This window comes from Solanum stenotomum, chromosome 5 (genome assembly GCF_019186545.1).
Source record: "Solanum stenotomum isolate F172 chromosome 5, ASM1918654v1, whole genome shotgun sequence".
Classification (NCBI taxonomy): Eukaryota; Viridiplantae; Streptophyta; class Magnoliopsida; order Solanales; family Solanaceae; genus Solanum; species Solanum stenotomum.
This window is the reverse complement of record NC_064286.1, coordinates 48,063,538-48,078,685: the sequence shown is the minus strand read 5'-3', so window position 1 is coordinate 48,078,685 and position 15,148 is coordinate 48,063,538. Positions and strand designations below refer to the sequence as shown.

Below are 15,148 nucleotides of genomic sequence, written 5' to 3'. Positions count from 1 at the left end.
TTTCTAAAGTGACGATATAATTGTTGGTTGCAGCGGGTAAGTCCATTCATCTCTCTTTTACTTCTAATACTCCAAAACATCTCTCATATGTTAAAAATTAGGTGGTACGATATTAACCATTAAAAATTGAACAGGACGAGCATCAAGTAGGATGATTGATATCTATGTATATGTTTTTAGATTGAATTAAGCTCTAATAAAAATGATAATAACGATAATGAGTATTTGATAGATCTCAAATCAATACAAAAATTATGATAGCATGTCGAAGCTCTATTCTTGGAATTAGGAGGAACAAGGTTATGTTGCTCGAAAATAATTGTGATGGAGAAAGGCGGGATAATTTTTTTTTTTGGAAAAAATAATATAAATAAGGGTAAATATGTCAAATTATAATTAATTTATATTTATTTTAAATAAGTTTAAAGAATGGTTACCAAAAAATCAAAACAAGAAAGGTATACGTAATATCTTAAACCACGGGGTGGTGAGTGTTATAGAGTGAAACTTGGAGGGAGGTCTCTGAAATTATCCCTTTATAATTTCATTCACGTGATCATTTGTGATTTTTTTTAGATTTTTTTTATAGACATTTATTTTTACCATAATTAATTGATACATCATTTTTATTTTCTTATTTCATAATATAAAAGTTAAAACCTTTCGTCTTTTTACAAATAATCATTTTATATAATCTTCATGTAATATAAAATTTTATTCTTTTCAAATTCTTCATTTGTTATAAAATTATTTTATTCTAAAATTTCTAAATAAAATAAATTGCAAGCAAATATTTATATATTATACATAATAATGAATAATTCAAATAAAAGTGAAATCATCGAAGAAATACAATTACATAATAAATATATTACATAATCGTAAAATTTATTTTAAAATTCAGCTTTCAAGATTATTACGTTACTTCCCTAAATGCTCTATTAATATATTACAGAGTTCAAAATGAATATTTTTATCCTAAATATTTTTTTATGTCTTGCTAAAAATTGTTTAAGGTAATAATTTCATCTTATATTTATTATTTGGTGTATTAATTTACTTCTCCTATTCCATTTTAAATTATTGTATCTAAGTATTTTTCATGTTCACTAAAAGTAGTTTAGTAATCAAGTAAATTTATTACTGTAAACTGAAATGAATTCAGGTATGTTTACTCAATCGCAGTTCGAAAGAGGACCAATTTCTTCTTCCATCACTAACATTTTCCACCATTGTTGCAACTCAAAGAATCTCAGAGCCATTAAAGTATTTCAAGCACACCTAATTAGAACTGGGTTAATCTTCATCTCCCCTAATTTTCAGTTCAAACTTGCAACTTCACTTCCCAACAACAACAACTACCATCTTCAGACCTTAACCAATTTCTTCAAATTCCTCAAACCCAGAAATCCTTTGTTCTTAAATTCAATCCTTTCCCATTTTTCCCAAAATGGGTTTCATTCTCTTGCTCTTCGTACATTCTCTTTCATGCATTTTGGTGGAATTGACATTGATTCATACACGTTGTGTAGCTCCATTACAGCTTCATCTGCTGTGAAAGATGTGAAATTTGGGCAAATGATTCATACCCTTGTTCGGAAATCGGGTTGGTTTTCTAGTGTTTATGTGGGGTGTGCTTTAGTGGATTTGTATGCGAAGTCGTTGTGTATCAAGAATGCAGCTAAGATGTTCGATGAAATTCCTGTGAAGAATACAGTGTGCGTGAATGCAATTCTTTCAGGTTATTCTGAAGCTAAGATGTGGATGGAGGGACTGGCATTGGTGAGGAAGATGCCATGTTTAAATTTATGTTTGGATAATTTCACTTTTTCAGCTGCTTTGCGTGCTTGCGTTGGGCTCTCTGCATTTGAATTGGGTAAGCAGGTTCATGGATGTGTTATTCGAAAAGTTCATGACATGGAATCTGATGTGTTTCTTCAAAGCTTGTTGATTGAAATGTATGGCAAATGTGGGTCAGTGGAGAAGGCTAGGCATGTTTTCGACATGATTGGCTTTAGATGTGGAGAAAGAAAGAGGGATGTTGTTCTGTGGACATCAATGCTTGGTGTTTGTGGAAGAAATGGGAAATTTAATGAAGCGATTAGTCTGTTTAATGACATGGTAATGGAAGGAATCAAACCAGATGGTGTAGCATTATTGACTGTTCTCTCCGCTTGTAGTCACACTGGCCATGTAAATCTTGGAATGCAGTACTTCGAATCAATGACATCTAATTACAGTTTGGAACCCAGTCCCGAGCACTATAGTTGTGTGATTGATTTACTGTGTCGTGCAGGTGAGTTGGATAGAGCATGGAGCTTAATCAACGACCTATCTTACAAAGAGAATGATAATTTCACTGTTACCATGTGGGGGGCCTTGCTTAGTGCCTGCCATAACTTTGACAATGTCGAACTAGGTAAATTAGCTGCTCAAAGGGCACTGGATTTAGACCCTCAAAATGACGGCGTTTATGTTCTGCTATCGAACATGTATGCGAGGAATGGTATGTGGAATGAAATTGAGATGTTGAGGGAACAGATAAAAGAGAAGGGATTAAAGAAAGACATAGGACATAGTTTGGTAGATATCACTAGATGAGATAAAGGCAATGATAAAAAATAAGCCACATTCTTCTTCTCATGGATTCGTTTAGTTAAAAGAAATGGTTTATGAGGTATGGCACAAACTGTGAGGGTCCTTGTTGATTTCCATTTTGTATGATACATATCTAAAGTGATTAGAGTATACTGTTAGCGCAGTTATGATGTTCAAGATGGCTCCATTATGATTTGGTGCATACTGTAAGCACAGTTATGATGTCCAAGGGGGCTCACACATGGGAGTGCTGCTACAAGTCTGTAGCTCAAATTAGATTGTTGAAAGACCATGCTTCAATGTAGACTTGTTTCTTGAATGTGCAGCGGCAGAGCAATTAGGGCAGTAGAATGCTGAGGAATAACCTTTTCAAATCCAAATATTCCAGGACAAGGAAACCAAATATATTCATCAAATTGACATTAAGCTAAACAAGGAACTTCTATGGCAGAAGAGTGCCTCTTCCATCTCAAGAAAGAGCTACCTGAGAGAAATCTCAGTTTTCATTGAAGCTCTTAAATTTTCTGTTGGACTTGAGGTGGGATGAACCAAATTCTTATATGTGAAGTGACAATGGAGAAAGAGGGCTGGGACATGACTTTGAAATGCTTGGGCTTAATGAGCAATGTAAGGAGAGTTCTACTTGCAATGAAACATGATGGAATTACGTGCAGGCAGAGAGATAGGAGGAATAATAGGAGATAAAAGAAGAAACTCTGGCAATCCAATGTAACATCTGTTGGACACGCTAGTAACCAGTTCTGCTTGAAGCACACCAAGATAACAAGAACTAGCTCATCTGGAAGAGTAACCATAATCCTTTGTAAGTTTCCTCATATTTGAAGTATAAAGATTACAACTAAATATCGAGAAATCACTTGCTCTTAATTCTTAACTTCTGTGATGGTCAGGAATCAAAATGAAATGGGTCCTAACAACAGATCCATTGACTTATAATGGACAGATGAGCTATATGAAAGGAAGACCAAATCATATTTTACTATTAAATATGCTTGCTGCCTCAGGTAAAGGATGAATTTATTGCTTGTTTTTGTCATCATTGTGCATTGATATTCATTTGCTAAATTGTGGAGGACTGAAGTATCGCAATAGTTGTTGGAAGTTAGAGAACTTTCAAAACAATAACAATAGCGAAGTTGTGGAACCTGATAGTTATGTATGTGTAAGGTGATCCTCATGGTTCAGTTGGACATGTTCGACTTTCATGGTATAACAAGAAATAAGTTGGGTTGGATCTTCTATGGCATGTATCGAGATGGAATATGAGCTTTGCTGTTCAAAGATCTCCAGATATCTCCAAGTGTACCACCATTAACTACTAATGCATAATTCATCCAAATAAAGATTGTAGCTCAACAGTTTTTCGCTGTGAAATTCTTTTATCAATTTATTGTAATGAAGAGAAGATATCGTTTGATGGTTTATTCAGAGCTGGAGTTGCAATTTCATATTGCAAGATTCAGAAGGTAGTTGAGCATCATAGATGGACAGCATCTACATTTTATACCTACCTCTAATTCTGAATTTATTATAACTAGATGTAAAGTAATTATCTTTATTCTGCTAAGAGCTTTGATGTAAAATTTCTTTTTCATTTTTACTTGATGTATGATGTGCTTGTAATTTACTGCAAAGTAGAGAGTCATGAGAAAGAATTACAACTGTACAAACTATAAGAAGAGAGTTGAACTAAAATGTTTTTGAGTGGAGTTATACAGAGGTTACTCCATCAATTCTTTTTTCATATGTTAAATGTCCTCTTTGATTATCTGCTAAATACTTGGACATTTTGGCTTGTTTGGACTACCAAGCTAATTAAGGATTCAAGTGGCAAACTTGCACACCTGGGGGAGAGGCTGAACGCAGCACCTATGAAGAGTATTTGTTTTTGATAGGTAATACGATACGAGACCAACCAATGAAGAGGGTAGTCGGCTTGGTTGCTGCTCGGTTACGTTGGAGAGGTCCAAGGCTGTGACAATAAGGTATGGAATGGAAAGCTGTTTCACTTTGGTTTTCTAAATTTCGAATAATTGTGCATGTGCTATCTGTGGTCCTCTCAACCTACTTAGTTGTTGCTAGCTTGTGCCTCTTTTTGTTCCAACCCAGACACGAAATCCGAGTCCTTAGCATTTACAAGATTTTCTGTGGGTCCCAAGAGTTTTTCCTTTGCCTATGTTTTTGAGGCATCCTTATATCTCTGTCTCTCTCTCACTATGATGCTGTGTAAATGTTTGTGGCTTAGAAATTGAGGCTTCTTGTATGTAGGACAAGTCATATGGGTATCTTAAACTCTCTCGAAACCAACCTATGTTGGATGGTTTATCATGACAGCATCCCTCTTGAATTTGGGGTTTGATATTGTAGATTGTGATCTATGATAATGCTCTAAATCGAAGTAATTGGGAGTTCAAAATTAAAACCCCCACCTTCCCCTAACCAAAAACAGAACAATAAAAAGTTATTTGCTTGTGGGTGGTGGATGGTCTATTTAGTTTGATCTTTGATGACATATCAGGTAATTAAAAGAAAAACAATTTCTACGACCATTGCATCAATTCATGGATTCTTGTAATAGTTAGTAAGTGCTGGTGAAAAGAAAGCCAACTCCAAATGGTTGACACTCCCATAAATGTGAGCATTCACAAGGTAGGGGTAAGGTCTGCATACTGACTTCCCTCTCCAGACCCACTTGTGGGATTACATTGTAGGGTATGTTCTTGTTGTACTAAGATAAAATACCAAGGAACATGTCTCAGGTAGACTGTCAGACTTAATGAGTTATAGGACCATCTACAGGCAATTGGAGCATATAAATGAGGTACCATTTAAAGGTAGTTTCAAGTTGTTGGGGTGGATAGCCTGATATAAACAATGCCTTACAATAGTCTTTGCTACAACAACAATAACAACATACCCAGTGCAATCTCACAAAGTGGAGTCTAGGAGGATAGACTATGCATATCTTATCACTACCTTAAAGATAGAGAGACTATTTTTGATAGACCCTCAGATCAAGAAAACAAAACAGTCCAGAGCAACATAGAGAAATAAATAATGAAAAAATCTTTGCAAAATACAGTAGAAAATGTGACAAATCAGAGTAAACAGTGGTCATAACAAGATAAAACATTAATCGATATGTAAAAGAAAGCACAAATAATAACCAAACTCAAAGGACAAACAACTGCAAGAGTAATACGACTAATAGTATAGGAGAAAAAGCGAGACAACGCTCAACTATCTAATTAACCTCCAACCCTAATCCGTGTCCTCCATAATCTCAATCTAAGGCCATGTCCTCGGTAAGCTGAAGTTGCATCATGTCCTGTGTAATCACCTCTCCATTACTTCTTCAATCTACCTCTACCTCTTCTGAAAACCATCCACAGCCAACCTCTCACACCTTCACATGGGGCTCCCTTGCACAAGTCCGGACTATTTCAGTCTCATTTCCCACATCTTATCCTTTATCGAAGCCACTCCTACCTTGTCCCACATATCTCCATTCCTAATCTTTACTATTGGAGTAAAACATCTTTGAAGGGACAGTCTGCAAGAGCCAAGAGTAACATGTCATTCATGTGGTATAGAGAAGCCCGAGTCACCATCAAACTGCAAATAGAAGAAAATTGTGGTTCATAACTAGCTTTAGGCATCACCTCATTATGGTGTGTACAAAGGAAACACGCCCCTCTCCCCCATCCCCCTCTCTCATCAATTCATTCTTTTATTATTTTCATTATACTTACAGGGACACTCTTGACCAATTTCGTTTTCAATACATTCGATTTTCACCTACCCGGATCTAGTCCTCTCTCTTTCTTGCATGTGAGCTTTTAGTTGTTTTGTAGTTTGGTGTATAGAAAGATGACAAAATAAAGAGACAAAAAGAGTCAATTTTATTAATGTTTCGTCTTGCTGATGAAAACATCACTGTTACTACATTGTGAATATTAGTATTCATTTTTGTTCTACTCTCAAGTTCAATCAATCAACTAACATTGCAATCCCAAAGTAGCTATAGTTATATCTAAGTATCTTTCTTTCTTTCTTTGGCCTTTCCAGGCTGAATGCTGTGTTTTCTTGATGCACTGAAAGGGTGTGGGTCTATACATGTATATTGTTTTTTCTTTATGAAAAGGAACAAAAGAAGAAGACAGAAATACTGGAGTGACTGTAATTAAAATGATAGCTCTGTGGATCATTTTCTGAGCCTTAGAACATGCAAATAGATACTAGTATCTAACCCCCTTTTCTCATGATGGAGCCAAAGGTTTCCTCCCCCACCCCTTTTTTTGGGAGGGGTGGGGTTGGTTGGATGTAGATATGGATGGAGCCTTGATCAATGGGTTCAACGCAATTTAATATTTTCAATATGTAACATAATATGTAAATATACATGAAATTTTTTAACGGTTTGACAAAATTCAATTCTGAACTCATTGAAAAATTAGTCATCAAATTCAAATTCTAAATCAATCTCTGAACAGTAGATGGGATTATTGGAGTTGGAATGGGATCTCAGAGTCCGAATCGATAACTATTGTTTTGCAAATGGTGTTGCTTAGGTTTTGTATCTGTCGGTTCTTTTCGGTTTTGAAGTTTATCGGTTCAATTTATTGTTTATTGATTTGTAGACATACTAAATCGTTGCAAAATCATTAAGATATTGTTTATCGATTATTAATCATTATTGATTTGATTATCAGAATAACTGTTAATGTTACACACAAAAAAAATAAAAATTGAAATCACTTAGAAACAAGATGAAAAATCAAATGATATGAGTTGAAAGATTGCATCTTGCTCAGAAACAAATACTGCCATCTTGTAGATTAGCCGAAAGTTTGAGACTTGGGATTCGACCCTGACACTCAATTTGGGACCTGACTTTCGAATCAAAATTCGACCTTGACGGCTGGTCTGAGACTCGAACCTAACATCTCTTGGGATCCCGACCTCGAGTACTCTCAACTCGAAATCCGACTCTGACACCCGATTTAGAACCCCACCCCGACACTTGACTCGAGACGTGACCCCAATACCTGATCCGGGATCCAACCTCAAATCCTTATTCGGGATTCGACATCGAATCCTTATCTGGATCCTACCTAGAATCCTTATCCGAGACCCAACATTCAAATCAGGATCTGCCTTCGATTCGACTTGGAATTTGGGAATTGTGTCTCGAATTGAGGTTGGGACTCGTGACTCGGATCTCAAATCGAGAATCAGAAGTCGAATCCCGAATTAGTATTGAGAATGATATCCAAAATTTGAATTAAGGTGGAAAGTTGAGGTATCAGGTTGAAAAGATTTTAGAAAATGTTTTTCTTACTTCTTTTTTTTTTTTTTTTAGAGATAAGTTATTTTACTTAAATTTGAGAAAAAATAAGTTGATTTAAAAAATATTTAAACCAATCAAACATGAAAAAAATTGAATAATTCCTTCATACCAAACACACTCGAAATCTAAATATCAAATATCACTATACATATATAACATCACCTCACTGTATATAGCTAATTAAACTCTGCATCGGTGTCTGTCCTTGGCCTAAAGCTAAGTGGTAATACATCTCGTGATGACTGGGGACGGTGGGTACCTTAACCTGACGACATTCATGTTCTACTTCTCCCTTTTCCTCTATTTTCTTTAACAATTTTTTATTGAGGAAAACTTACAAGTTACAACATTGGACAATTGAATGTGTGTCCACATTTTGTTTGCAGAAGATGAATAATTTACAACAAGGCAAAATAGTTGATATACAGTGGAATTATATTACCCAAGTGGAGTGTTAGTCTGGAATCTGGATCAAAGCCTTACATTGGTTGAGGAATGGATAGCTTAGTTATTACCGTTATAATAAGTACAAGTAAATTCATAGATTATTTAACACCATGAGAAGATTGAATGTATCTCCCGTCCCTATTTATATAATGAATTTTTTTAAAAGTTTATGATTTAAAACAAGTCAAAGATATTTGTAGGACTATAAATTATCTCATCAAAGATAAAGTATACATTTTTAATTTAAATTATTACTAAATAAAAAAAATTATACCAACTAAAACAAAAAATGTGTCACATAAATTTGACAGATTATGCACCGGGCGAGTCAAAATTGTTAAGTCGTCGCGCACATGATACTTCTCACTTCTCAGTACACTCATTTCTCCTCCATGATTTCTCTGCACAGCTTTAATGTAATTCAACCACGTACTTTGATCCTAATTTTACTTCTTTTTTTTTTTGGAAATTAGAACTTTAGAAAGTTAAAGTACAGTTATAAGAAATTATAGTCTATAGTTTTAAAACAGTTAAAAGACTAATGTCCGAATGTACTCTAAAATTTAGTAGTAGATACTTTGGTCCGTGTATTTGAAATCTCTTGTTGTATTTTGAGTTGGAAATACTAATTTAAAAGACTTTCTTCATAGCGAAAGTGGATCTCAAGCAATCATGACTTGTGTCACCGATCATCGGGAAGAGAGTACTGAAGCTCCATTAAGCTAAGGAAAACATATTCTCCATTAAATTTTCTTGCATCAATGCATACATCACCAACAAAAAAAATTCATTTTTACCAACCAATTTTCAATTGGTAATTTTACCAACGATTTTAAATTGGTTGGCAAAAATTTACCATCCAGTCTTTTGGCAATGACTTAATTTTCGTTTGTAAACGGTTAGTAACTCTATTTACCTACCGATTTGACCACCGGATATTCTCGTTAGTAATTAGGCCTTCTTCAATACTAGAAAATATGAATTTAGCTAAGAAATTCATCGATAATTCCTAGCTAATCCATTGCTAAATAGAATTAGCTTAGGACTTTTTGTTTAGCTACTAAATTTTGTCTGTTAATTTCTTATTTTCTATTAGTGATATAGTGATCTTTAATCAACGTTCTTAAACTCAAACCTTATTGTAAATAAGGAAATTTAGCTAAGAATTTGAATTAGTCGAGTCAATAAGTCTCGAAACAAAATAATAAAAAACACAAAAGATCAAAGAGAAAGAGAAATGAAAGATGAAGAACAAGAGCCACAAAATAGATATATGAAGCAAAAAATAAGAACCTCTATTCATTAAAACGCTTGGATGTTGAAACTTGGGACCAAAATTCATTAGTGAAAGCCATATTTTTTGGCCATCATAAAATATTGTTTGTCAAATACAACCAAACAAAAATCAAATACAATGTTCCAACACCTACTTGGAAAAACAATCCAATGGGCTATATTAATTTTAGGAAGAAGAAAAAAGACATAGAATGAGAAGGGACCGCTTTGTCATAGGAAGGGGCAGCATACCCAATGGGTTTTGTCCTCCTTCAAGTACAAATACACCAACATATCCTATGTCTTCTGTCTTGTACATAGTATTATTGCATACTTATAATTCATCTTTGACCATAATTACAAAATATAAAAATATTAGGAGTTTAAGTTTTATGCACCAATAATATAGAGATTTTTTTAGTGTGACCTATAATATAACATGGTATTGAATTTATTGATCATCATATATAGCAAGCTGGATACACAATTGGAAAAATGTTGTACAATATATATATATACATTTTTTTTATGTTGCATCGTTCAAATTCAAAAGCTATGTATTTGTTTCTACTGCTACTTAAAATCGATTCTCTTTCATGACTATTTTTCTTAGTCTCTTTCCATCGCTAGTTAGAAATAGACTAGAGCCGAAACAGGTCGTAGAGAGGTATTCAACAAGCGTTACTCAACTGCACTAGTTAAGCCCTCCATAAAAGTTCAAGAAAGTAAAGCTACATATTACTAGAAAGATATGGACTTTCTCCTTTCTATTTCTTGTGGGCTATTGATTTCAGATTGAGACTTTGCTTGCTTATACTTTCCCGCTTCCTTCAGTGAGCTTAAGGTTTAAAAACTATTTGATATCTTTAATTTTTTGAAACAAATATTATAAGCCTCAATAATCAATAATTCAAAAATATTTTCAAAGCATATATAAAAAAAAAAAATTGCATTTAAAATAAAATCGTTTGACTCAAAATTTGAAAAATGTCACATAAACTAATACATAAATAACCTCTAAATTACATTATTAATAATATAAGAATTATCTAAACTATTAGTTTATCCAACTTCTATCCAATATACTAGAAATGGGTATATATTCCACCTGTTGTTATTATAACTAGAGCTAATAAAACAACATGTGGTCTTATGGTCCTACACCCTACATAAACCCTTCTTCCCCTCTTGCCCATTAATTTTTTTAAGAAAAAAAAAATATCATGGTTGAGCTCTTCCCTTCATAAATACTACACAATATCCATCTATTATCACACAACTCTCACTTAAATTTTTTAGCATCTCTTTTCTCTCAAAGGAAAGAAGTGTTATTATATCAATTGTCAAACCTCTCAACCTTTTTTTCATTTTCAACAAAATAAAATAAAATGGCCATTAGAAAATCAAACAAATTGTCACAATCTGCAATGTTGAAACAAATCTTGAAAAGATGTTCAAGTTTAGGAAAGAAGAATAATAGCTACGACGATGACGAAAATAGCCTTCCAATTGACGTACCTAAAGGTCATTTTGCAGTTTACGTGGGAGAAAATCGAACACGATACATTGTACCTATTTCTTTTTTGAGTTATCCAGAATTTCAATGTCTACTCCATCGTGCTGAAGAAGAATTTGGATTTGATCATGATATGGGCATTACTATTCCATGTGAAGAAGTTGTTTTCCAATCATTAACATCGTCTATGTTGGGTAATTAGTGTAGTATTAGGTGTTAATTAGTTAATTAATTATGGTTTTTAGTGAAGAAAGATGGGCATAAGATGAAGCAATTAATTAATATGGTACTATTAGTACTATATATATTTAATTTGCTTCTCTTTTTTCAACTATCTTTCTTCACTCTATTGTTTGTTATTTATTTTTTTCTTGTGGTTTAGTTGACATTTTCTAACGTTGACCCATGAAGCAAATGAAATTGTTTGCTTTTTTATGGGTCAAATTTGTAAAAATGAAAAAGGTTTGTAATTTTTCCTTGCAGAGGTGTAATAATCACCCTGTGAGAGAAGTTAATGTAATGATTCTCCTTTCATTCATTTCATTTAAGGTGAATTATTTATGATTTTAATTAACTTACGTGGAGTGGGATGATATACTTTTTTACTTGTTATGATATGTTATTTCGATCTTTATATATACGTCATGAAGTTTCATTTAAGCACACCTGAACTTTATCAAACAAACTATTTTAAATATTTCTCACCTCGGTTCCCATAATATAAGATGTTCCGATCCACATCAATACATTAGTTGTATATGCATTTGTGAGTCAAAGTTTGTTATTTTGCGTATAGGTAAGTTAATTATATATATATATATATATATATATTGTCAATGTAGATTATTTGTTTATCATATAGTAAGTAATTTGTCTTATTTTTTCTAACATTAAAATTTTCATAGTTAAAGAAATTTATTTATAGATTAATATTCTTAAAGTGATATGATAGTATTAAAAATTCTTTATACTGATTATTTATAGAATTTTAAGTTTTAAACTCTTTAGCATAATCTGCAAGACCAACAAATTACACACATGATATATATTCTTCTATAAAAGATTTTACAGTAATCAATTTTTCGCATACTATGTAAACTAAAAGTGATTTTGATGCATGTAACAATGGCTTTGTTTTTCTTTCAATCTAATGAAGAATGGTAAAAAATAAATAAATTATGATTTCACCAACTACAAATAAGAGATAAGAGCTACATTCGACAGTATGGGGCCTCGCCAGTACCCTTCAATTTAATGCTTAAAAGAGTTGACTAAGAAGACATTTGGCAAAAAAAAAATGGGTCACGTAAATTTATACTTTATTATGGAAAAAGACTCTTGAATTACTTTCAATTTGAATTGATTATAAATGTACAAGGTCATCCTTATTTATATTTGTGTAAGGATTGATCTAGATACTATTCTAGATACATCTACAAGAACAATCTAGATAACGTTATCTTCTAACTATCGAACAAGAATTTAGACTATTCTATAATTTACTACGAATATCTAATTCTGTAGAGCATCTACACATTTCGAGATTCAATAAATACTAAAGGCATTACGCTACAAAATTCAGAAAAATTCCACTAAATATTTAGGATTATTTATACTTCCAAAAATCATCTTTATTTTTCGAACAACTTGCAAGAATTTCCTTGCAAAAGGTGTGGATTACACCTTAGTTTATCTTGTTCATTTTGTGCTAGAATGTATGTGTGATTTGGAATTTAAGATTACATATGAAAAGTGAAAATATTGGAGTCTCCAATATCATTTTCCATTTGGAGGAACGGTTAAAAGACGATTATTACTATTGCACAAAATATAGAATTAGCGACAAGCAAAATTTATAGATAAATAATCAAAATCTTATGCTAATTTTATTTAACTATAAATAAGCAATAGATTATAAGAAATTCAATTAGCTAGAAGTTTTTTAGCAATGGATTAAATAGAAGGTACTAAAATGCTCTTTAATCTTGTGATCTTAAATATGTCATGTGAAAAGTTTAAATGTAAGAGTTGCTAAAAAAGGAAAGTAACATTTTTTTGAAAATGGACTTAATTAAAAGAAATGTATGATAAACAAATTAAAAATAAATAGCTATAACTACTCGTAATAAAAAAACACAAAAAAATAAATAAAAAATGAACAAAAACAAAAGAAGTGAACAACTGGAGCCACAAATGTAAACAAAATATAAAAACGGTGCTATCCATTAATTTGAAAAAAATAAAATCAGCAGAAGTTGAAACAGAATTGATGGAAATAGAAACAAAGATCATTAAAATCTTTGGACTTTAATTTGATGCTGAAAACTTGCAACCAACCTTAGGCAATGAAATCCATGTTTTTGGCCCTCATAAAATAAGAATTGTTTACCAAATACACCCAAACACAAATAGAAAAACTTGACCACAATAAAAATCAAATTCAATGTTTCCAAAACCTACACTTAAAATAAAATTCAAAAGGAGTGTCGTTTGTTCCAATATCTTTTGGCTGGTATAGCGAAATATTATTATAAAGAACATAAAATATAATATAACATAATATGAAAGATCGATTTCATAAAAAAAAAATAAAATGCTTTATTATAGTGAAATTTATAGAGGATTGTTGTTATAAAAATATGGGAGCCCATAAAAAAAGAAATTTAGAAATCAAACTGTTTAGGGCCGCTTTGCCATTAGGAGGGCAGACATACAAATGTAAACCCAATGGGTTTTGAACCCCACCTTGTCCTTGTCGAATATACATACACAAACAAACCGAATTCATGTATTGTTACATGTGGAGACATTTATACATCACTATTTTGTGATACAAATGCAACCCCACACCCCTCTCTCAATATATATATTAAATTATTTATTATATATAAATACAATGTTTGAGCTAAAGTAATGAGTTTTGCGGAATTTGTAACTCGAATGTCCACCCCAGTGTATGCTCGTACCCTGATGTACCCAAAAAATTTAGAGCAATTTTCACATATATCAAATATAAAAATCATATTTTTATGCTATAACTATAGTTTGCATAATTGCTCTCCATAGCAAACATAAATATGTATATTTCGCTATACATATATAAAAGAAAACAGTTGTATAATATGTTTCTGTTTCGGTATACATATAGAAAAGATCAATTGTATAATTTGTGTTTATATAAAGTGAGAAAGAGAGAAAGACAAAAGAAAACTGGGCAGGGGAAGATCATATTTGTATAATATAAGTGTATAGGACGAAAATGTATGCATTTGTATTTGTATATACAATTTTCTCTCACTTTATACAAACACAAACGCAATGTATACATTTGTGTTTGTATAAAGTGAGAGAGGCCTGTGAGAGTGGCGAGCGAGATCTGGGAGAGGAGAGAGAAGGCAACGAAAATATATGTATATATACAATTTTCTTTCGCTTTATACAAACACAAACGTATTTTATACATTTGTGTTTTTATAAAGAGTAAATCACATAAATATGCTATATTAAAAAAATATTTACCATCTATGACAATAAAACTTTTTTAACTTAATATAACATTTTTTTGGAATTGAAAATGTTGTACGGTTTATCTTCTCTTCGCTTCCTCCTCTTCTTCTTTTTTTATTCTTCTTCTTTGTCTCGTTCTCCGTCATTTTTCTTCTTCTTTCTCTTCTTCTTCTTTTTATTCTTTTTCTTCTTCTTTAAAATTTTCATTTAATTAACTATCCTCAAATTAATATTTGCTCATATTTTACTATCTTTACTCAAGAACATGACTAGAAGAGGAACAAAAAAACTAAATATTTGTATAGAAATATGTTTTCAAGCAGAAATTTCAAATCTCTAAAATTACAGCGGTAAGAGTTCACCATTGATAGTCATTATAAAGCTTCAAATTTTAGATTCATTAGTTGAATTTTACGAATTTGTGATTAGTTTGG

General features: G+C 32.2%; 2 protein-coding genes across 2 annotated transcripts; both read left to right on the top strand.

Moving 5' to 3' along the window:
* The first annotated feature begins 1,161 nt into the window (after positions 1-1,161).
* LOC125866371 (putative pentatricopeptide repeat-containing protein At3g23330) lies at positions 1,162-3,254 on the top strand. Its single transcript, XM_049546735.1, has one exon. It carries the CDS (start codon positions 1,168-1,170, stop codon positions 2,599-2,601), a length of 1,434 nt encoding a protein of 477 aa, XP_049402692.1. The 5' UTR covers positions 1,162-1,167; the 3' UTR covers positions 2,602-3,254.
* Positions 3,255-10,970: 7,716 nt separating this feature from the next.
* LOC125865446 (auxin-responsive protein SAUR50-like) lies at positions 10,971-11,742 on the top strand. Its single transcript, XM_049545644.1, has one exon. It carries the CDS (start codon positions 11,080-11,082, stop codon positions 11,407-11,409), a length of 330 nt encoding a protein of 109 aa, XP_049401601.1. The 5' UTR covers positions 10,971-11,079; the 3' UTR covers positions 11,410-11,742.
* The last annotated feature ends 3,406 nt before the right edge of the window (positions 11,743-15,148 follow it).

What these genes read in the sequence shown, in the direction of transcription:
- LOC125866371 (XM_049546735.1), top strand. Translation starts at nt 1,168, where the DNA reads ATGTTTACTCAATCGCAGTTCGAAAGAGGACCAATTTCTTCTTCCATC.
- LOC125865446 (XM_049545644.1), top strand. Translation starts at nt 11,080, where the DNA reads ATGGCCATTAGAAAATCAAACAAATTGTCACAATCTGCAATGTTGAAA.